The 24,144-nt window shown below is 43.0% G+C and overlaps 1 protein-coding gene across 2 annotated transcripts in view; it reads left to right on the plus strand.

Annotated features, from left to right (window-relative positions):
- Positions 1–14,474: 14,474 nt before the first annotated feature.
- Positions 14,475–24,144, plus strand: part of KLHDC10 (kelch domain containing 10) — an 88,748-nt gene continuing 79,078 nt past the window's right edge. Inside the window, exon 1 of one of the 2 annotated variants that reach the window (XM_073619364.1) lies at positions 14,475–14,629. In XM_073619364.1, the coding sequence (XP_073475465.1) occupies positions 14,560–14,629 (70 nt within the window). In that variant the 5' untranslated portion in view covers positions 14,475–14,559. The remainder of the gene's footprint in view (positions 14,630–24,144) is intronic. The other variant, XM_073619363.1, reaches the window with a different exon arrangement.

Raw genomic sequence — 24,144 nt, forward strand, 5'->3', positions numbered from 1 at the left:
ACAAAAAGTAGAAAATATCATTTTTTTTCAAAATTTTCGGTCTTTTTCCGTTTATAGCGCAAAAAATAAAAATGGCAGAGGTGATCAAATACCATCAAAAGAAAGCTCTATTTCTGAATACGAGGCGTGCCTGAAGCGAGGCGAGCATAGCGAGCCCGCGAGGGGCGTGGTACAAACTCTTTTTTATTAAAATAGTCTTTGCACGCAGGCGCCGTGTACAGCTGACTCCGGTGTTCAGCTTTGGCTCTTTTCGGTGGCTCCCTTGTTGTTCCTACTGCGCAAGCGCTGCACCTGCGCAGTAGAGGGGGGTCCTTATCCATCGAAGGGAACTTTCTCGGCAGAACACCGGCTCACACATCTCTGGGGCGGCTGTGGAGCGCACTGCAGAAGGGTCCTGTGCGTCTTTGGCACTGTTTCTGGTCCGAATTCAGGCAAAAATTCGGACCTGATTCCATAGCTCCCAACTGTCCCTGATTTCGAGGGACTGTCCCTGATTTGGAGCAATGTCCCTCTGTCCCTCATTCCTCCTCATTTTTCCCTCATTTTGGTCTGATCTATATAGATGTTTTTAAAATGCACTTTTTATCTATCAAAAAGTATTTTCCAGCACTAAACCTTTCATCTGATTTCTAAATTGCTGCATTTGTAAATTCCAAAAGCCAATATAAAGGAATGGTAGTGGTAAAAAAGCAATTATGTGTTTAACCAATCTTGTTTTTTTTGTACATTTCTCCTTTTAGGGTGTGTGGCAGGGGGTGTGTCCTATGCCTGCATGCTTTTGCTGATAGGTGTACCTCATTCTCATCTCAAAAAGTTGGGAGGTATGCTGATTTGCCCGTGAAATGGAGAACAGGGACGCACCGGACCCCCTGCTGCGAGCCGCCCTGCAAACAGCGTGAACCCAGCCTTATATTGCTTTAAATTTATAACTAACGAAAATTTTTTTTGTTTAACGCAGTAGTAAAGCTAAGAAAAAAAAAAAAAACTGGTCCCTCTCCAGGCTTATGCCATATGTATATACTGCAGACTTACCTTTTAAGCGGAGCCCTTCAGTGGGGCACTGTCGCCACTGCAGGTGCTTCCATCTTCTCTCTGTCTTCCAAGTTTGCACTCTCCGGCCGTTTGAATGGCCGGGCGGTGAAGACGTCACTCTGGCTCAAGCACACATGAGTCACAATCGAGGCACAGAGGTCTCCGCATTGATGGCACCCTCAGTGTGCCCTGAATGCAGAGTGCACCGCACATGCGTAGTGACGTCATCTTCAGGAGCCGATGCGAATATCTCCTAAACGACGATTGTTTAGGAGATATTCACTGTCTTATTATAAGCTTACCTGTTTGTACAAGTTAAAAAAAAAGATTTACTACTGCTTTAATAGCAGCTATGAGATCCGCCCACTGCCGCTCTCCAGGAAGGTAGATCCTGATGAAGAACTATGAAAGAATAGTTCCCCATCCTGTCTGCCTGCCTTGTGATTGACAGCAGAAGGTCTGTTTCACACAGGCTTCAAGCAGAACTTCACTCTCTCAATCTACGTTAACTATTTATAACCCTTATGCTGCTAACATTAGGTAATATATAAGAAAGATTTACATGTTTTATACTTTTTTTACATTTCTTCAAGGCTAAGTTCACTTTTTGAACACCTTCCTGCCTGGCCTACAGCAGAATGACAACTGGGCGGTGCCTTTACTGTTCCAACTGGATGTCACATGATGTCCTTCAGAATGGGTCGCTCGTGTGCACCCCCGGGGGCACGCAGCACGGTGATCATCGGTGATCCCTAAGTCACAGTGCATCACCGGTCAGTTTAAGGAGCCGATGACGTAGGCTCTTTACCATGTGATCATTGTGATTGGACACGGTTTTCAGCATTTCCTTTCCTCAGCTTCAGTGTCCAGTTACAGGGGACATTTACACTGATAATCAGTACCCTGATTATCAGTGCAGCCTTATCAGTGCAGCATTCGTGCAGCATATTGGTGTCCATCAGTGCAGCATATCAGTGCCCACCAGTGCAGCATATCAGTGCCCATCAGTGCAGCATATAAGTGCTGCCTATCAGTGCCACCTCATCATTGCAGCCTCATCATTGCCATTGGTGCCCATCATTGCCGCCTATCAGTGGCTATTAGGGCCACATATCAGTGCAGCCTCGTCAGTGCCCATAAGTGCCACCTCATCAGTTCCCATCATTGCAGCCTAATCAGTGCCCATCAGTGCAGCTTATCAGTGAAGCATATCAGTGCTCATCAGTGCAACCTCATCAGCACACATCAGTGAAGAAGAAAAATCATACCCCCCAACTTTCTGAGATGGGAATGAGGGACACCTATTAGCAAAAGTATGCAGGCATTGGACACACCTCCTGCCACGCCCCTTAAAGGAGAATTGTACTAAAGAAAATGATTGGCTAAACCCATAAGTGCTCTTTTTCCACTACTCTTCCTTTATATTGGTTTTTGAAATTTACAAATGTAGCAATGTAGAAATTAAATGAAAAGTTTAGCACTGTAAAAAACTTTTTGATAGATAAATAGTGCATTTTATATACAATTATATGGATCAGACCAAAATGAGGGACAAATGAGGAGGAAAGTGGGACAGAGGGACTTTGTTCAGAATTAGGGACAGTTCCTCGAAATCAGGGACAATTGGGGGCTATGGAAAAATTACTTATTTACAAAAATTTTTAACAGAAACTAAAAAAACCTTTTTTTTTCAAAATGTTCGGTCTTTTTCCATTTGTTTAGCAAAAAATAAAAGACCCAGCGGTGATTAAATACCACCAAAAAGAAAGCTCTATCTGACTTTAAAAAAAAATGATAAAAATGTAATTTGTGAACCATGTTGCATGACCACACAATTGTCATTCAAAGTGTGACAGCACTGAAAGCTGAAAACTGGCCCGGGCTAGAAGGGTGAAAGTGCCCAGTATTATAAGTGGTTAATTATGGTAAATAAATTTGTATTTATTATTTTTGTTCTAAGGAGCCTGCAGAGCATTGCACCCACAATCAGCAGATCACATGTGCAATGTCAGGCTCCTGCAGACTCTCAGGATAGCTGTCTGTCTGTACCTCATACGGGCAGGCAGTTACTGGAGAGCAGGAAGATCAATGAACTATGAGAGCACTTACCAGCACTTACCTCTTGGTTCATTGAGAACTACAAGCTGTCAGCTGCAATGGCTCACAGTACTTGTAGTCTATCCATTTACAGGAAACTGTAAATAATTGAATGACGGAACCGCGTGGGTGAAGGCTCCACACAGCTGCGCTGTTTTCAAATAGTGACAGCGTGTGCAGGGAAAGGATCCCTCGCCCGCTGTTACAGAGAGGGGGGAAAGGTGCAGAGGCTGGAACACGTTACATATTCCAAAGGTGAACTTTCAATTACTTCCTGGTTTCCAGGCCTAGGCAAATTATGTCATACATCTCAGGAGTCCTCAGGAGAGGAGGAGGGGTTTTCTCAGTTAAGCACATCCTACTGCCTGCATGCCTGAGCTAAGGGCAGATGAATTCCAGGAAGTAAATGCTACATGAATCATCTGTGTTTACTCAAGATGGCCACAGCCAGAAATGCTAGGGGCGTGTTTTTCTAAAGAAATTTCTCAGCAAAATAAAGAATGGGCACATGGATGGGGAAATTTGCTTTGAATATTAAAAATGAATTTTATAACATTTTTGGTTTGTGGATGATCAGGTGCAGTATATAATAAAAAAATACCGCGCTGGAGCAATAAAATAAAGCAGCAGTGAACAGTGTGACAACACAAATATCAATAATAAAAATAAACTGCGCTAAGTGTCCTTTAGTTGGTATTAACAAAAAATATTTGAAGTATATGTACGATGGTATAGTCCAAATATCGCTATGAGTGAGAAAAAAGCACTCCAGATCATCCAAATGGTACAACATGCATAGAAATAATTCACAATCCAAAAGATCACGACCATGAATTGCCCTTACCAGAACGCAAAATGTAATGAGCAGATGGCTTAAACCTAGCCGGGGCCTTTTGAGATAAGGACCGATCAGATCTGTCAGAGTTCAGGCGTAGTTCCCTCAGTTCATTACCGAAAGAGAAACAAAAATGCTTGCCATAGTATAATATTGTTTTGCAACCAAGTATGAGCATGCACCTGAAACCAAAACCCTATTGTGCATTTGGAACAAAGGTGATAACCCACCACCACAGCTGTAGAGTGTGCTTACCAACTCTCAGACTTTATATTCATTGGGCTCTATCTCACTGGGAGATTGATGGCTGTATCGGGAAATTCTTACTCAGAGCCAGCAGACTCTTTAAATCTCTAGGCTTCCTGATTATTATTTTAGGTCTCTCTGGAAGGGTGTTATTCAGAGCTGGGTCTTCTTGCAGTATTCTTCAATGTGTCCTAAAAACCTAGGTATCTCTCCAGATGCATTGCTCATACACCCCTCCTGTATACTTGTGTGCCTGTTCTCGGGCTTGCGATTCATCTCTTCCCAGTCCAGTCTGGTAGAAGTATATTTCCGTTTTCAGCTTGTATAAGAGCAGTGTGAACAGCAAGCTTTTACAAGGCATTTGCAGAGCTTTCAACAAGCTTTGTTGAAGCATTTAGTGCTGGTTTATACCAGCGTGATTCCAGTGCCGGTTCCCACATCGCACAGAACTCGCAGGCAGTTCACACTGCCCTATGCAAACCGCTGCGGGTGTCAATAGAAAGTTAATGACACCCCCAAATCGGTTCACATATCGCAGTGCGAACTGTCAAATGGTGCAGAAATCAGATCACATATAATTGCTTCTGCAATTAGTGTGCACCCCTCTCTACTGTCTTTGCAGCTTAAGGAGGAGCACTTGGGGGTGGTAACATGTGGCTCAACCGTGTGTGCTTAGTGCCCCCCCCCCCCCCAACCACAAGTGTAAATGAGCCCTTAACACAGTATTAAACCCAAAACCAAAAATGTAATTTCTTGAATCTAACCAATTCTTAGATTGCCCTGTATGCCAGACAAAGTTGATTAGTGACGTAACGCGTAGTGCAGAGCGAAGAAACAGTTCAGTGAGGCAGTGAAGAGAACTTGCTCTAGCCAGAATGAACTGAGGATTCAGCGTGTCAGCTCTTGCCATTTCAAGCAATGGTAGGGGTGTGCAGTTTTCCCTGGCCTGATTGTAGCACGAGTGATTCTTAGTAGAATAAATTGTGTGTGATTTTAATAAAGTAACATTGTTTTTAAGCACAGTGAGCACTATGTGTTTCCTTTTTTCTTTGAGCATGCCATCCGTGTTCTGGTTCTGAGAATTGGAACCAGAAACCAAATACCAACTGCAGCTTATCGCGGCTGGTTTAAAGGGAGCCTGCATTTCTGACCTTTTTTAATTTGAAGTTTCAACTGCCAAGTTAAGAGCGAGTCCTCGGGGGATGACGCGGTTCCACAAATTACTTGTATATGTAACACAGAGTGTACCAAGGAAGTGGAAATGTTAATAAAATGGATATTTTATTATTTGAATATAATTTCACAATGGACTTTAATATTTGATTACTATTTAAATATTGTTTTTTGGAGTGTATTTCACTTGATCAATCAAATGAAAACTTTTTCGTTTTGATGAATTTCGTGTTTTAAAGATTGTTCATATAATTTTCACTATATGTTTTTTCAGTAACATTTCTGAGCATGGTATATTTGTGCTTGAGTATTGGTGAAGGAGAAATTTATTTGGTGAGTGCAAAATGTTCTTAGACACAGTCCTTAGATGTGGTGGCAGCATTTGTTTTCTTTTCTAGGCTTTTTTTTTCTTTTTCACCTAATGATTCTGCCAATAAGTCTGTTATTTATCAACTTCCTTTAACAGACCAAGTTGTCCAGACAAAGTAGCAGCTAGAGGGTTGAGACAAACTATTTAACACTGTCAGGGGTGCTTACAATGATCAACTTTTATTTATTTAAAACCTTTATCCCAAACTGAGAAATATAACTCTAAAGCCTAGTATACACTATCGGATTTTCTGCAGACAAAACCTCGGAATTTTTTCCGAAGGCGTGTGCCTGGATTTTGTCTTGCATACAAACGGCAAGGAATTGTTGGCTAACAAACACGAACGTAGTGACGTACTACGTGGTTTTTCAGCTCTTTAGCGCCACCCTTTGAGCTCCTTCTGTTAATTTCATGTTAGTAGAAGTTTGGTGAGTGTTGATTCGCGCTTTTCATTTAGCGATTTTCAGTTTGCGTTTTTCATTTCGTGCTTTTCAGTTCGTTTCTGAACGGCCGTTCATCAACCATGTTGCGGAATCGGAGGAGATAACGTGTTATTATTGGCTTTGGAGTTATTGCTTTGACCCAAGTCCAGTCCAGGAACAGGAGGAGGATTTCTTGGACCAAAAATTGGTTGCTTTATTAATCATGACCAATTATGTCATATGCCTTTGCTGCGGGAGCTCCAGGAGAATAATCCAGATGTTTTTCAGAATTATCTCCAGATGACGGACCCCTGCTTTCACCAACTCTTGGCATTGCTTACCCCCTATATTAAGAAGCAAGACACATGCATGAGGCTTTTATTTTATTTTTTGGTTGAATAATAATGATTTGATTTGTTATATTTTCTATATTTTTGGATGCATAGAATGCACTTTTTCGTTAATTTCTATTGGTAGATAGGATGTATAATTTTATTTGTTTTCTTTTTTGAATGCACAATAAAAAAAATGTGTAGAATAATACTTGGCTATGTGTTTTACTTCAAATGACAGTTTGGGAGTAGGCAGTTACATTAAAAAAAATACAATGTAAAATTGACAAGGGACACCAACATAATTGTATCTTTGATCTTAAAAACTACGGGATAATGGTGTTGTGGTAACTTGCCCCAAAAAAAACCAAAAAAACCCCAAAAAGCATAAAATATTATTCTTGATATCACTAGAAAATAAAAGCCTTTTAAAATATGTTTGCCATAACTCCATCAGTATCACCAGCAAAGCAGCTTCATTATTATCCCATTAAAAAAGAAGAGAATGTGCGCTGCATTTCGAGATTTCATAATCTGCCACGTCATGAATGTTCATTCTCCATTATGAATGCTAGTTTACAAGACCGACCGCTTCTTGCTCGTCCTTGCTTTCGAGCATGCGTGTTTGTACTTTGTACTTTTGTCTGACGGACTTGTGTATACGCGCTCGGAAAATCCGACAACAGACATTTGTCAGTGGAAAATTTTAAAGCCTGCCATCCAACATTTGTCCACGGAAAATCCAACAACAATTGTCCAATGGAGCATACACATGGTAGGATTTTCCGCCAACAGCCTGTCATCACACATTTCCCGTCAGAAAATCCGATCGAGTGTACGCGGCTTAACTGTAACATCTTGAAAAGTGTTAGCTGGAGTTCAACTAAGGCCCCTTTCACACGTGCGGACCGTATGTCCGTATTTCATCCATCCGTTTTCGGATGAAATACGGACATACATGCATCCCTATGGGATAGCGGGTGTCAGCGGATGAACATTCACTGACACCCGATATCATCCGTCCCCGCTATGGTCCTATTCTGCAGACGGAGGAAAATCCTATTTTTCTATCCTGCAGAGCAGATTGGATGAACACGGAGATCTGACAGGGCGGTCCTTACTCAGTGTACAGGGACCACCCTGTCATCCGCTGGCTCAGCGGGGATCAACGGAGCGATCTCCGCTGAGCAAGCAGAGGTTCACGGGGCGGATCATCACGGATCCGTCCCGTGTGAAAGGGGCCTAACAGTTTCATTGTTAGTCAAGTCCATTCATATCTGCTATTCTAAAGTCAGACATACATGGATCCAAACTCAGCCGGTTTAGCAGGGGCCAGACAAATTTTGATGTTTTATGTATGGGCTGGGAGGTTGTACAGAAGTTGTTTCACCAATTGACTTCTATACAGCCACCCTGTTGGATTTGCCCCGCTTGATAAGCATTGCAGGCCATACCATGCATTCTGACTGGGGTGAATTCTCCACACTATCAGAATACAGTAGCTCAGCAGGCAGGATTCCTTTATCCACACCAAGTGTGTGGATGGGGGGATTAAGTCAGTTTAAAAAACTGACAAATTTATGGGCTGCCTAAAGGGCCATATGCATGGGCCAAATATCGGGCTGCATTGAATCGGCTGACATTCGGCCCATGTGTACGACAGCCAGTCCAACAGAAGCTGGCCGTTTGTCTGGCTTCTGTCGAAGAGGCATAACCGAAAAAAGGTCTGACGATCGGGGCAGTCCCCCCCGTCAGAACACAATAGCTCAGTGGGGGCGATCACTGTACTAAAATTGCAAAGTTAGTACAACGGCTCCTTCTAAGCTCTTCAGTTTTTTTTTTGTTCAGCCCGCTGAGTTGAAAAAAACAAAACAAAAACCTGTTAGTGTGTACTAGGCTTAACACTATCCTCTCTGCAGAATGACAATACTGCTGATTAAGGGCGGCTTCATTGCTCCTCCATCCAGAGTTGAGACACCCTAAGACAGGAAGAGGTTGATTTACTAAAACTGGAGAGAGTGTAAAATCTGGTTCAGCTCTGCATAGAAACTGATCAGCTTCCAGGTTTTATTATCAAAGCTTAACTGAACAAGCTGAAGTTAGAAGCTGATTGGCTACCATGCACGGCTGCACCAGATTTTGCACTCTCCGGCCAGGTTCACACTAGCCACTGCTCACAGCAGAGGGGTCTGGTGCGTCCCTGTTTCAGGGGTGAATCAGGTCCAAATTTTTGCCTGAATTCGGACCTGATTTGGAGCAAAAGATGCACAGGACCCTTTTCCTGTGCGGACTGCAGCTGCCCCGGCTGGAGCTGTGTGAACCGTCCCCATTGAGTGCCGGTAACAGTCACCTGTTATGTGAATTGGATGCGGAGGAACCCACATTCCAATTTGCATAAGTGTGAACCCGGCCTCCATGTTTAGTCAATTAACCCCTGAAGTGTCACTGGTCAGAACGCCAGGTGGAAAAAATAAATAAATAAATAAAACGAATACAGCCATCAGACTGTTAATCCCCATACACCCTATTAGATTTTCTGCAGATTTTTGTCTTCAGATTTACCAAAACCATGTAATATGAGGCCAAACCTTAAAGTGGAGTTCCACCCACTTTTACAACTCTTCAGCATCCCTCACTAAACTGTGCACTGTAAACGAATTGGATATTTTTTTTTTCTCAGCACCTACTGTATATCTGCTGTATTCATTTTTCACTTCCTCCTCCCTGGTCGTGGCCCATCGCATCATTTCCTGTTTGCAATGCCTTCTGGAAAGGGGTGGCAACTTCCTCTGACACTGCCGTTGCTATGGAAACCTGACCTGAAACCTATTAGACTGCTTGTGCTGCACTGAGCATCTGCGAGATCTGCAAGTATGAGATGCAGGAAGAAATACAGTCTGGCTTCAGATGCCCACACTTAAGATGGCCACAGTCTGCTGTAAGTTTATAAAATAACAAACTACTGCTATAAACTAACAAAACAGACCTTAGTTTACAGACTACCTTTACTAGAATACATTAAGCTTGTGTATTATAGGGGTATTTTTATTTAAAAAGTATAATTTCGGCCGGAACACCACTTTTAGAGTTTCAATTTGTATGCAATCAGGCATGCCCTTGCACTACATGGTTTTTGGTAAATCTGAAGACAAAAATCTGCAGAAAATCTAATAGTGTGTATGGGGTCTTAGCCTGGGTTCACACATATGCGAACACAGACATCGCATGTGATTCACACCCGGACCGCAGGTGCCGATCACATGCAATGTCTGTGCAATGCGAGTTCAGCCATACAGTTGTAAGGTTGAACTCACATTGGATTTGCACAAAAAAGGTGCAGGGACTTTTTTTTCCCACACTGGAATCGGATCACATGGGTATTCACACCTGTGCGATCTGATTCCTGTTCGTAACCACAGTTCGCACTGAGATCTGTGAATCGATCTGGGAGTGTCATTAACAGACACCTGCAGCGGTTCGCAGAGGGCAGTGTGAACTGCCTGCGGGAGAGATGCGATGCCGGAACTGGCACTGGAATTGCGCTGGTTCTCGCATCGCTATAGTGTGAACCTAGGCTTAAGCTTTTCATTTTTATGCTGGCCATACACTATACAATCTGATTGTGCAACTTCCTTTAGATTTACCAAAGCTATGTAATAGGAGGACAAACCCAAACAATCCATTCAAATAAAGCAGAAGTAAAGTGTGGGAAAAAATCACCTTTCCCCTACAAGTTAAAGAGGATGTAAACATTCCTTCTTTGTACTTACAGGTAAGCCTAGAATAAGGGTTACCTATAGGTGTTGTAAAAATCTCCTAAACGTGCGCCATTTTGGAGATATTCACTGTATACTGCACCGATTATGTCATTGGCGCATGCGCTCTGAAGGAACAGCCGCCCATGCCATTTCCTCAGAAGCCTATGCTGTGACTGGCGGCTCCTGCGCGCATGCGCGGGAGCGACGTCACACGTCTCTTGGACTGTCACAGAGCCAGAGTCCGCGGACCCAGGAGGAAGATGGGTGAAGATGGATGCAGCCTCCAGCAGGGACGACGAGGGCTTCGTTTGCAGGTAAGTGTCACATAATGTGCTACTATGCAATGCATAGTAGCACATTATGCCTTTACTTTGCAGGTATGAAAAAAAACCCAGGTTTACTTCCTCTTTAACCACTTCCTGAGCGGGCTACAGCAAAACGACAGCTGGGAAGTGGTTCAGTTATCCTGACTGGGCGTCATATGACATCCAGCAGGATAAGCCGGGGGCACGCAGCACGGCGATCGCTGTTGTGGTGTGTCAGTCTGACACACAGCAACACCGATCTCGGTAAAGAGCCTCTGACGGAGGCTCTTTACCACGTGATCAGCCGTGTCCAATCACCGCTGATCACAGTGTAAACAGGAAGAGCTGTTTATCGGCTTTTCCTCACTCACGTCTGACAGACGCGAGTAGAGGAGAGCCGGTCTGCTGCTCTCCTGAGAGGGGGGTCTGTGATAATTGTTTATCAGCGCAGCCCCCCCTCGGATGCCGGCCCAGGACCACCAGGGATGCACACAAAAGATGCCCACCAGGTATGCCACCCTGGACCACCAGGGAAATGCCAATCAGTGCCCAGGCAGATGCCAATCAGTGCCCAGGCAGATGCAAATCAGTGCCCATCAGCAATGCCTGCCAGTGCCATTAGTGATGCTTATCAGTGCCATCTATCAGTGCCGCCTATCAGTGCCACTCATAAGTACCCATCAGTGCAGCCTTTCAGTGCCCATCAGTGTTGCCTATCAGTGCCCATCAGTGCCGTCTATCAATGCCCATCAGTGCTGCATATCAGTGCCGCCCATCAGTGCTGCCTATTTGTGCCCATCATCATTGGTGCCACCTTATCAGTGCCCGTCAGTGCAGCCTCATCAGTGCCCATCAGTGAAGGAGAAAACGTACTTATTTACAAAATTTTATAACAGAAACAAAGAAAAACGTTTTTTTTCAAAATTTTTGGTCTTTTTTTTATTTGTTTAGCAACAAATAAAAACTGCAGAGGTGATCAAATACCACCAAAAGAAAGCTCTATTTGTGGGAACAAAATGATAAAAATTTTGTTTGGGTACAGTGTAGCATGACCGCGTAATTGTCATTTAAAAAGTGACAGCACTGAAAGCTGAAAATTGGCCTGGGCAGGAGGAGAGGGGGGGGGGGGAGTGCCTGGTATTGAAGTGATTAATGTTATAATTAGCACATTATGAAAGACTTACCTTTAGGATGGGTTCACACTATTGCGAATTGGATGTGGGTTTCCCAGCATTCAATTCGCATGTCAGGAGATTGTGACCGTCTCTCTATGGAGCCGTTCACACATCTCCGCAGCGTTTCTGGTGCGAATTGGTCCGTTTCAGGTCCAAATGCAGCCAAAAATTCGGGCTGAAATCGGACCTGAAACAGTGAACAGGACCGCACCGAACTCCTGCTGTGAGCCGCTCCGTACTGCGGTGTGAACCCAGCCGAAAGGACAAGTACACCAAAGCTCATTTGGCTGTACTTCTCCTGTGGATCACAGAAGTGCAGTTCGTTTGGCACTCCTGCGACCTGTTTTCAGCAGAAGCTCGCTGTCGGTCGACGTCACAGAACAGGTCCAGGCTGGGGAAAGATTGCGACACCCGGATCAGCCTCTCAGCAAGGCACTGAGAGGCTGAGCCGCCCCCTCCACAGCCCAGATCTCCAGGGAGCGGGTGGGGGAGGGCAGAGCAGACAGCGATGATTGACAGTGCCAGCGAGGAACAGATGCAGTATCCACCTAGGTAAGTATGATTCTTGAAAAAAACGAAGCCCCCCAGTGGTGCACCTTTACTTCTGACAGGGCTTCCATCTTCACTCGTTCTTCCTTCTGGGTTTGCAGGCTCTGGTCCTCTGAATAGCCAAGCCATGATGACGTCATTCTTGCGCATTTGTACGGAAGCCACGATCGCAGCAAAGCGCTCTGAAGGGACTACGTACTCAGTATACCGTCCCTTCAGAGCGCAGTACGCATGTGCTGGTGACATCACCGGCTACAGAAATAGTGAATATCTTCTAAACAGTGCATATTATAAGATATTCCTTGTACCTACAGCTAAGCTTTATTATACGCTTGCCAGCAGGTACAAGTCACCAAGTTTACTACGGCTTTAATGCCAAATCAAGCAGACCTTTGGACTGCACAGCTGATGGTAGATCTAAAGGAGATTGTACAATCAGATCATATAGTGTATGGTCAGCCTTACACCTGTGCTGTGTTGTTCGCTCTTACATATAGCTAGACATGTGCGTTTCGTTCCGAATCGAAATTCGAACAAATCTTTCATTATTTGGAAATTCAGATGTATCCGAATTACAATAGTATTTGAAACAAATCCAAAATAACAAAATGAGATTTCGTCTGAAATTCGAATTAAATTCACATCGCATTTGAATCTAATTTGAAAACTAAATTGAATTTGAAAACAAGATTAGAATAAAACAGAATAGAAAATAGAGGAATACAATAGAATAAAATAGAAAAGAAAATAATAGAGTAAAACAGAACAGAATAGAATAGAAGATACAAGAATAGAATAAAATAGAATAGAAAATAAAGTAAGAGAGTATAAAATAAAGAAATAGAAAATAATAGAATAGATTAAAATAAAAAAGAATAGAATAGAAAATAAAAGAATAGAATAGAAAATAAAAAATAGAATAGAAAAATATAAAAAGAATATAACCGTCTTCTAAAATTTGAATAGAATAAATTTGAATAGAATAGATTCAAATAGAATAGAAAATAAAAGAATAGAATAGAACAAAATAGGAAGAATATAACCATCTTCTGAAATCTGAATAGAATAAATTTGAATTAGAATAGAATAGATTAGAATAGAAAATAATAAAATAGAATAGAAAAGAAAAAAATAGAATAAAATAGAAAGAATATAACTGTCTTTCAAAATTCAAATAGAATACATTTGAATTTGAATAGAATAGCATAGAACAAAAGAGAATAGAAACAATAGAATAGAAAAAAATAGAAAGAATATACCCGTCTTCCGAAATTCGAAGAGAATAAATTCAAATTGGATTAAAATTTTCCAAATTTGGTCAAATTGAATTCAATTCGGCTGAATTCTGAAAATCTGGATCAAATCCGAAAATAAATAAACAAAATGAAACTTAACAAAATTTTAAGGCTACTTTCACATTGGGGCGATGCCGGCGTTGGCGGTAAAGCGTCGCTTTACCGCTGTTATAGCGCCACTTTGGCGCCGCTTTTTGGGCAGTAGTGGGGCACTTTTAACCTCCAAGAAGGGGTTAAAAGTGCCTGTGATGCGGTGCTTCTGAATTGCCTAAAAAGCGGTGCCCACTCATTGCAATGGGCAGGGGCGGTTTAGGAGCGGTGTATACAGCACTCCCAACCCACCCCAAAAAGACTTTTTCTAACGTCCCCACAAGCCCACCGCTCCAGTATGAAAGCACCCATTGCAATGAATGGGAGGCGCTATTTCTAGCGCTAAAACGCCTGAAAACTGAAAAAGGTTCTAACAAATCGAAATGAAACAAATGTTTTGGTCCTGCACATGTGTACATATAGTTACTGCCCATTGGATGCCATTGTAGTGAGATGGGGGTGTGGGTGATCTGTGGGGGTGTGCTTTCCAGGGGGGGTGGTTGTTTGGTTTCCATGGAGAAAAGCCAGGGTCAGTTCTGTCCCCTCCCTCTCAGGTTATACATCTCCTGTGACCTCATGGTACCAATTTTGGGCTGCAGTCCAAGTGTGAGCCATTTATTCTGGAATATGTTCCCCATCCAACTGCTCTGTCTGTACCCCTTCACCATGTCTACATGATTTTACAGTACCAAATACACAGACAAGGCTGAGCCATCTCAGGAGGTGTCCAGCGTGGTCACCTGAGCCACCTGTGACACACTATGATGAGCTCATGCCTGGGATTCCCCGCTCTAGCCTGCCCCCTGTGGGTACAGATGATAAGCGGACACTTTGTACTGCTCCGTGTTTCCGGGTGGAACGATTTGCTGGTGCACCGTGTATGATGGCGGCGGAAGCCGGTGGAGGGGAGCCGCTGGTCCGCTTTGTGAAGCTGAGCGGCAGATCTGCAGGTGAGGGCTGTGGTGTGGGGGGTAATGGGGAGGTGGTGGTGAGGGCACAGTGGTGTCAGGGGCATGGAGGAGGCCGGCTCCTAGGACCAGTGTTTATCGGGGGGACTGTACCCTCAGAGCTCCACAGACCTTGTGACCTTCTCGGCTTCTCTATACATCGCTCACCTGTACCGCTTTGTACGTTGTTGGGGGTAGGCTGTGCCTTTGGAGGAGATCTCTCGTTGCCAATAGCAACCATTAAGTTTGCAGCTGTTGTTTCTGCAGTTGCCTGGATGCTGATTGGTTGCTCTGGGCAACAGTCATTTTCATGTTAGAACACTTAAAGCAGAACTCTGCCCTGAACTTAAAGCTGGGCTGTGCCTGCGCTGCAAGGGTTAAAGAGGTTCTCAAAGCTTTTTTTTTTTTTTTTTTTAACCCTGTATTTGCTGCATTCGGGTGCAGCTCCCCCTCCTACCTGAGCCTGTTCTTCATACAGAGATGTGCTGGAGAGCAACGACTCTCCCCCTCCTCATAGGATCAGAGACAGCAGTGGGTGCCATTGGCTCCTGATGTCAATCACAGTCAGTGAGCAGAGCTGAGCTCTGTGTGATGATGGACGCACACCACGCGGCTCAGGATCGAGCCCACACAAGTGCCCCTGTAGCAAGCAGCTTGCTATTGGTGGGAGGAGCCAGGATCTCCGGCAGGGAACCCAAGAAGAGGAAGATCGGAGTACCTATGTACAGGACCATTGCACAGAGCAGGTAAGCATAAATTGTTTGTTATAAAAAAAAAAAATATACAATTTGAACCTTAACGACTTGCTGTCCGCTCACAGTAGATTTACTGCAAACAGGTAGCAAAGTGATACATACCCATACACCGCAGTGTACTCCCTGGTATAGCAGTGCACACGCCCCCTGCTGACCCATACTGTGATTGGACACAGCACGAGTTTGTCAGTGGCTTACAGCCAATAGTTATAGCTGAAACCTGCTAATCGGCTGTGGCCAATCACAGCACAGTATTCATTGTTTACAAACACACAGAACTCTGTACACAGACAGCAATATGGCTGGCTGTTCTCCCTGAAGTCAACTCTGAGTTCAGGGAGAAAAAGCAGCCAGATCTGCGAGTAAAAGCAGCACACGTTACACTTGTTAGGTACACGGGTAACATCTCTATTGCCCCTTGATGTTAAGCCCTTCCTAGCCAGTGTAATTAGTACAGTATTTTCACTGATCACAGTATTAGTGTCACTAGCGACGTCCTTGTCTGTTAGTGCACATCTCAGCCAGGGTCTGTTAGTGCCAGATTGACCGCCACCCTATCACAGTCACACTATAAGTTGCTGATCACTGCCGTTACAGTATAGTGTCTGTACAGGTCAGTATCTTGATCAGAACTATACTAGTGACCCCAAAAACACAGTTTGGTCTTTACCAAAGACCTGTAGCAGAATACGTTTTGGCCTAAATGTATGAAGAAATTTGATTTTATTAGATATGTTTTATAACCGAAAGTAGAAAATATTGGGTTTTTTTTTTCAAAATTTTTGTTATTTTATTTTTTGAAATGGCAAAAAAAAAAACCCAGTGGTAATCAAATACCAATAACAAAGAGAACTCTATTCATGTGGAAATAATATTAATTTAATATGTGTACAGTATTGTGTAATCATGCAATTGGCAGTTAAAGTAGCACAGTGCTGTAGAGCTGCACAACTAATCGTTAAAAAATTGTGATCTGATTCAACCCCCCCCCCCCTCACGATCTCTAGTGCAGTTTCCCCGATTCTTTCATGTAGCAAATGCAGAGACTTCTCTACTCATTTAGCTGTCAAAAGAAAAAAAACTATTGTTGCATTATTATTTATTATGTAACACTGTGCACTGTGTTTGCACAGTGGTCTTTCAAGTGCAATTTTTTTGGGAAAAATGAATTAAAAAAAAAAAAAAAAAAAAAACTAAACAATAAAGTTAGCCCAATTTTTTTTTTTTTTAATGTGAAAGATGATATTGACGCCACGAGAATCGTGATCTATCTTCTAATCGTGCAGCTCTACAGTGCTGAATAGTAAAAAAAAAAATGCTCTGGTCATGAAGGGGGTAAAATCTTCCAGGATCAAAGCGGAGCTTTACCCATAAAAGCTTACTAAAAAATAATGGTCTTTAGGAAGGAGCATACATTCCACAGTAATAATTATGTTACCAGTTAGTGTGTGCTGTAAATTGCCTCCAGCATTGCTCCTGTTTTCTTCCTGGAGGCTGCCATTTTGCTGAAGCCCAGAACCCCTGAGCAGAAGTAAATCATAAAGCGAAGGGTTAATTCCCCTTTAACAGTTTCACAAAAGTTACATTCCTGGAATGCTGGGATTGCTAACTGTCACGTTTGCTTGTGTCCTTAACCAAACAGACCATCAGTCAGACCATCAAATGTCTGGTGTCTTTACTGATCACATGTGCAGCACCATGGCAGTTGCAGATCAAACAGAAGCAGCTTCCATGGCTATAAAGGATAGGAGGTTGTAATTCCGCTTTAAGGTGGAAGTAAACCCTCCTATCGTTTTCAGTCAAGAAAGCTGTCATCTTTGCCTCTGTTAGATCTGCAACTGCCATGATGCTGCACATGTGATCAGTTATGACACCAGAGATTTGATAGTTTGACAGTTTGGTTGAGAACCCAAGCAAATGTGACAGTTGGCATTCCCGGAAATCCAGCAATATGAGCATGTGCAGAGCAGGGTGAGACAGTGTATTACTGGATTTTAAACAGTATAGGCACTTCTTTTAAATGTTTTATATAGCTATACCTGCAAAAGGGTCCTGAACTGATCTAGCAAAGCTCAATTTTCTGACTAAATTTCTACTTTAAGTAAAACTAACTCTATATATATATATATATATATATATATATATATATATATATATATATATATATATATATATATATATATATAACTTTTTTTTTTTTTTTTTTTACCTCACTGGTTCATGCGCTCTAATGTAATGGCATACCTGTGCTGTGCCCGGGGCTCATGCTTTGGAGTGGTGTCATCTTGGCTCAGCCAATCAGATGGCCGGAGCCCACAAACCTGGAAGAAAGCTCTGTCAGCGGTGACCGCGCTCTGCTGGAGGGTTTCATTCTAAGCTAAGCATTTCATAATGTGCTAGTATGCAATGTATACTAGCACCTTATAATATTACCTTGCAGGGTAATTTTTAGTTATTTTTTTTCTAAGAGTCTTTACTACTGCTTTAAGTTTTTCTCAAAGTTCAGCTTTAAAGACTTGTGGGCAGGAAGGAGTTTTATTGCAGAAGACACATACTATGTCTTCTGTGTAATAAAACCTTCCTGCCTTCCTCCTTGTAAGATGCTTCAGAATGCATGCGGAGCTGAGCAGCTGAGTGAACGTTCTTGAGATGCTTGGATGTATAGACAGTTGTGCTCATGAGCAGGAGTTGTCATCTCAGCCCAGCCAATCAAGATGGTTGAGGATCCTGAACCCTTTGGGGCCTTTCACACAGGCGGTCCACCCGGCAGACTCCGCTTTGCTCAGCAGGGGATCGCTCCACTGAGCAGGCGGATGACAGGCCCATCTCTGCTCGCTGTGCTGATACCGCCTGTCCATTTTCATCTGATCCAATCCTTCAGAGGGATGGAAAATGGGGTCACCATCCATCTGGATTTCACAGACCGGATCGGATAGCCGGTGTGAGCGGACGTGTCACCGCTGACAACCGCCGCTTCATAGGAGGGAATGCGGTGTCCAAACAGGCCTGAAAAACTGACAGGCGGACCTGATCGGAAAGCCCGTGTGAAAGGGGCCTTACAAAACTGGGAAATGTTGGCACAGGAGCTTGCAGGTGTTGCATCGCTGGAGGGGGGCTAGTATTAAAAGGGTTCAGTTCTGCATTAATTGTCAACATTTTGGATAGTAGTAGGGGAAACTTTCAGGCTTCATGGCATGCTGAGAATTACTGATGTGGCAAATGGTAGTTATAGGGTCTTCCGTTTGGGTATAGGAAGCAGAGTTCATAAATCTTTTATACAGCATACAAAGTATTTTTGCTTATGTTTTTGGTATATCACGGTTTTTTACATTCAGACGTTTAAAGTGTATTTAACCGCTTCAGCCCTGGAAGATTTTACCCCTTTCCTGACCGGAGCACTTTTTTGCGATTCGGCACTGCGTCGATTTAACTGACAATTGCGCGGTCGTGCGATGTTGCACCCAAACAAAATTGATGTCCTTTTTTTTCCCCCCACAAATAGAGCTTTCTTTTGGTGGTATTTGATCACCTCTGCGGCTTTTATTTTTTGCGCTATAAACAAAAAAAAGAGCGACAATTTTGAAAAAAACGCAATATTTTTTACTTTTTGCTATAAAAAATATTCCCCAAAAATTTTTTTTTCCTCAGTTTAGGCTGATATGTATTCTTCTACATATTTTTGGTAAATAAAATCGCTGTAAGCGTATATTGATTGGTTTGCGCAAAAGTTATAGCATCTACAAAATAGGGGATAATTTTATGGCATTTTTATTATTATTATTTTTTGCTAGTAATGGCGGCTATCTCCGACATTATGGCAGACACATCGGACAATTTTGACACATTTTTGGGACCATTAGCATTTTTTACAGCGATCAGTGCTATAAAAATGCATTGATTAGTGTAAAAATGTCACTGGCAGGGAAGGGGTTAACGCTATGCGGTGATCAATGGGTTAATGTGTTCCCTAGTGTGTGTTCTAACTGAAGGGGGGAGGGGACTGTGTAGGGGAAGAGAAAGATCGCTGTTCATACTCTGTATGAACAGATGATCTGTCCCTTCTCCCCTCAGAGAATCGGAAACTGTGTGTTTACACACACAGATCCCGGTTCTCTGTGTGCCCCAATCGATCGGCGGGAGCCCGGCGGTAAACGCGACCACCGAGCACTCGTATCGGCTCCATGGGCGAGCAGATGGCCACAGGGCGAAGCGATGTTAAGTAACGTCGTTTCGCCCAACCGAGCTATTCTGCCGCAGTACAACTGCGGCGGCTGGTCGGCAAGTGGTTAAAGTCCAAACTTATTTTAGTCGTGGCAATTTGGAAAAGGTTAAAACCTGTTTTTATTATACAGGATTTATACAGCGCCAATAGTTTATTACATGAGGGCAGACAATAGTTACAAAACAATTACAGGAGGAATCATTGGGCCTTGCTCGTTAGAGCTTACACTCTAGAAGGGAGAGTCAAGCGATACAAAAGGTAATAACTGTGGGGGATGAGCCGAAGGAGAAAATAAAAGTACAGTTATTAGGTGTAGGCAGGATAGGCCTCTTTCAAGAGAGAGGGTTTTCAGGGATTGTCTGAAAGTGGACAGGATAGGAGATAGTCAGGCAGATTTGGGTAGGGAGTTCCAGAGGATGGCAGAGGCTCGGGAGAAGTCCTAGAGGCGAGCAGGGGAGGAGGTGAAAAGGGAACCAGAGAGCAGTATGTCTCGGGACCAACGAAGACACTGATTTGGTTGGCGTTTTGAGACTAGGTTAGTGATGTAGTTGGGGGCCAAGTTGTGAATCGCTTTGTAAGTTATTGTTAGTATTTTGAATATAATTAGTTGAGGTGAGGTAAGCCAATGAGGCAAGAGATTACCAGGGAGTGAATTAGAAGTTCAGTGATGTTGTTGGTTAAAACCTATGTCAAATCTTTAATGCTGTCTGTGTCCTCACTGGGAAGATTCACTCTTTCTATTGGCTGTTGTCACCACAACAGAGAGTGATATGAAATCCAAAATATTATAGTTGTCACCAGAAGAGTTAAGGCAAAATGGGGACACCTGTTCTGGTGGGAATTGTCAAAGTGTGAATTCACCTTACTTTGTAGAATATTCCTCCCATTTACTGATGTCACCAGGGCAAGAAGTGAAGGAAAAGCTCAACAGAACACTGTTTTAACAGGAGTTTTATCTCTTCTCTACTTCAAAATTAAAAAAGGTTTTCACTGTACATAAACTTGATAAAAAGACGTAAATACCTGCCACATAGCAATGCCAATGTCTGAGCAATAGAAACATCACCCTGCCAATGCAGGGTAAGGTGGCAGTGCCCATTTAAAGCCGACCCTCAGCCAAAATGAGATAAAAATGAATAGTCCATTATGAAATAAAGAACAAAACCAGGTTTTGCTGCAAAATTCACATTCAGGTCAGAGAATTCTTCTGCAGTACTTATTTCTGCAAGTAGATGTCCCTAGCCTGATGGCCAGCATCAGTCAACCCACTTCCTCTGAGCTGAGGTCGCCCTAACCCCAACCCATCCTGTGACTGGGAAGTGAAGGAGAAGCAGCACAGTGATCAGCTCATCTCTTTGTCACTCTGCGTTTTTTTTTTTTTTTTTTTTTTTCCCCCTATCGGCATGCTTCTTGTCAGTACATGAAGCTTTAACCACTTGCCGACCGCCGCACGCCAATGTACATCCAAACTTTGCCAGCGGATATCGTTGTTATGGCAGCAGCTAGCTGCCATAACCCGGGTATCCCCGTTTTCGTGCGGCGGTTGGCTTTCTGATAAAAGTGGTCCCTGGGGCGGATTCGCCGCGAGATCACTTTTATCGGTGGCGGGAGAGGGGCCCCCCCTCCTGCCGCGATCCGGTGCCCTCTGCCGCTTGCCGGAGCCGTCGGTAGTGGCAGAGGCGATCGCGTCCTGCTCAGTCCTGTGCCTGGAGACGAGTGAGGCTAAGATGACGCCCACTCGTCTCCATGACACTGCTGGGCGGAAGTGACGTCAAAACGTCACTTCCGCCCACGCCTCTTAAAGGCATATTTTTTTCAATGTCCTTTTTTTTAAAACATTATTTATTTATTTTTTTATTGCATTTTAGTGTAAATATGAGATCTGAGGTCTTTTTGACCCCAGATCTCATATTTAAGAGGTCCTGTCATGCTTTTTTCTATTACACGGGATGTTTACACTTCTTGTAATAGGAATAAAAGTGACACAATTTTTTATTTTTTTTTAAACCGTGTAAAAATAAATAAAATACTGTAAAATAAATGATAAAAATTTTTTTCTTTAACCCCCCCCCGTACCGACGAGCTTGCGCGCAGAAGCGAACGCATACGCAAGTAGCGCCTGCATATGAAAACTGTGGTCAAATCACACATGTGAGGTATCGTCACGACCGGTAGAGCGAGAGCAATAATTCTAGCCCTAGACCTCCTCTGTAAAGCAAAACGTGCAACCTGTAGATTTTTTTTTAAACGTCACCTATGGAGATTTTTGAGGGTAAAAGTTTGACGCCATTCCAAGAATGGGCGCAATTTTGAAGTGTGACATGTTGGGTATCAATTTACTTGGCGTAACATTATATTTCACAATATAAAAAAAAAAAAAATGGGCTAACTTTACTGTTGTCTTATTTTTTTTATTCAAAAAAGTGAATTTTTTCCAAAAAAAGTGCCCTTTAAAGACCGCTGCGCAAATACGGTGCAAAAAAAAGTATTGCAACGACCGCCATTTTATTCTCTAGGGTGTTAGAAAAAAACATATATAATGTTTGGGGGTTCTAAGTAATTTTCTAGCTAAAAAACCTGTTTTAAACATGTAAACACCTAAAATCCAAAACGAGGCTGGTCCTTAAAGTGGTTGTATAGTTTGTTTTTTTTTTTTTTTTTTTTTTTTTTACCTACAGGTAAGCCTATAATAAGACTTACCTGTAGGTAAAAAAAAATATCTTCTACACCTGTACGGTTTAGGAGATATTCCCCTTGCTATGAGCCGCTGACTGCAGCGGCGCATGCGCACAGGGGATTCTCGACTGAAGGCCCGGCAACTGCTGGACTTTGCCGGGTAAGAAATCTCCCGCGCGCATGCGTGGGAGTGATGACATCGCGGCTCCAGCCACTCACAGCGCTGGAACCACGATACCCGGAAGACACGCCGAGGCAACATGACAGCTCCCTCGGCGTGGACCAGGTAAGATACCGACGCCTCGTTCTAAGGTAAGTATTTCATAATGAGCTAGTATGCGGTGCATACTAGCTCATTATGCCTTTTGCTTTACAGGGGTAAAAAAAAAAAAAAAAAAATATTTCAGCAGGTATACAACCGCTTTAAGTGGTTAAAAATGTTTTTCTTCTATTTTAATTTTTAATTTTTTTCATGGTCTCCCTTTGTTTTATTCTATTTTTTAGCACTTTTATTGCTATCAGAATGTAAACTTCCCTTGTGATCCCAATAAAGCATGACAGGTCCTCTCTACTGAGACATCTGGGGTCTATTTAGACTTCAGATCTCTTATCTGCCCTTTTAAAAGCATCTGATCAAACCAAGATCGGTTTGAACAAATGCTTTCCCAATCCAAAAATGGATTGTTTACATTCTGCCCAAACCGGATGTGACAAAATACTCATCGCTTTCAGTGTTTTAGACCATAGAGATGATCAGGTCTGGTCACCGATCAACTCTATGGTAAGCCGGCGTAATCGCTGGCATTAGTTTCGGGCTCACCGGTGGGACGGGAGAGCCCGGAGAGGCTAATTAGGCGCTAATATTGCCTTAAAAAAAAAAAAAACAGGAAAAAAAGCAAGCATCGCTGGCTCTAAAAAGATGCCAGGGTCATGACTGGTATAACCACCCAAACTGCCGCAAAGTATGGGTGCACTGTTTGGCGGCAAGTGGTTAAATGGGAATTTATGTAGAGGAAATTATCTGCTTTGAGGCGTAGTTATGTTGTGATCGCAGACATCGGAATTCTGTGCAGGATGTCATCTTATACTTTCACACTCGCTTGGTCTAGCTCAACTTTGCTGACAAAAAAAGCTTTGCCACTGGCCATGATGTTTAATGCCTCTGCCCTTGCCTGTCAATATTGCTGATTGGTTGATGCTTTTACCTGCACACAGAAGCAAATACCACACAGCTGCTCTGTACAAACAGGAAGTGTCTGGAGCTGCTGTGTCCTAGTTCTCTGTTTAAGTGAATTCTGGAATATAGGAGTCTCTACTGCCTCTCCTTCAGCACCCAGCTAACACTTTATATAATGCTTCACTAATACGCTTAAAGTGTTGTAACCCAAAATAAAGTATGCATAACAGCACAGTGCTTGTGCTGTGTAATTTGGCCCTTTCTATCATCTAAAATACCTGGCTGATCCTGCTTGGTGCTGCCCTCCCCTACTTTATAGATTTCCTCAATGATGTTATGTGCCCCAGTGTATGTTCTATTTAAAAAAAAAATATGCTGTATCCCTTATTTCATGTGACCGGCTGCCGCACCCCTCCTCTCCTCTTGGCTGACATCAGCGAGGGATTCTCAGCCCTACCCGCTGTACTTCTCAGATCACGGAGGAAAGCGGCGGGCAGTCCTGTGAACGCCAAGAGGCACTCTGAAATAAGATATACAGCAACATATTTTTTTATGTTGAACTTACACTGGGGCACATAACCTCATTGAACAGAGGGGGATCTATAAAATACACAAAGTGGCTTTACAACCACTTTAAATGCTCTAGGTGCTGTTAAGGTGCTATTATAGAGCTTTTCTTTTGAAATCA

Source organism: Aquarana catesbeiana, linkage group LG03 (genome assembly GCF_042186555.1).
Source record: "Aquarana catesbeiana isolate 2022-GZ linkage group LG03, ASM4218655v1, whole genome shotgun sequence".
Lineage (NCBI taxonomy): Eukaryota > Metazoa > Chordata > Amphibia > Anura > Ranidae > Aquarana > Aquarana catesbeiana.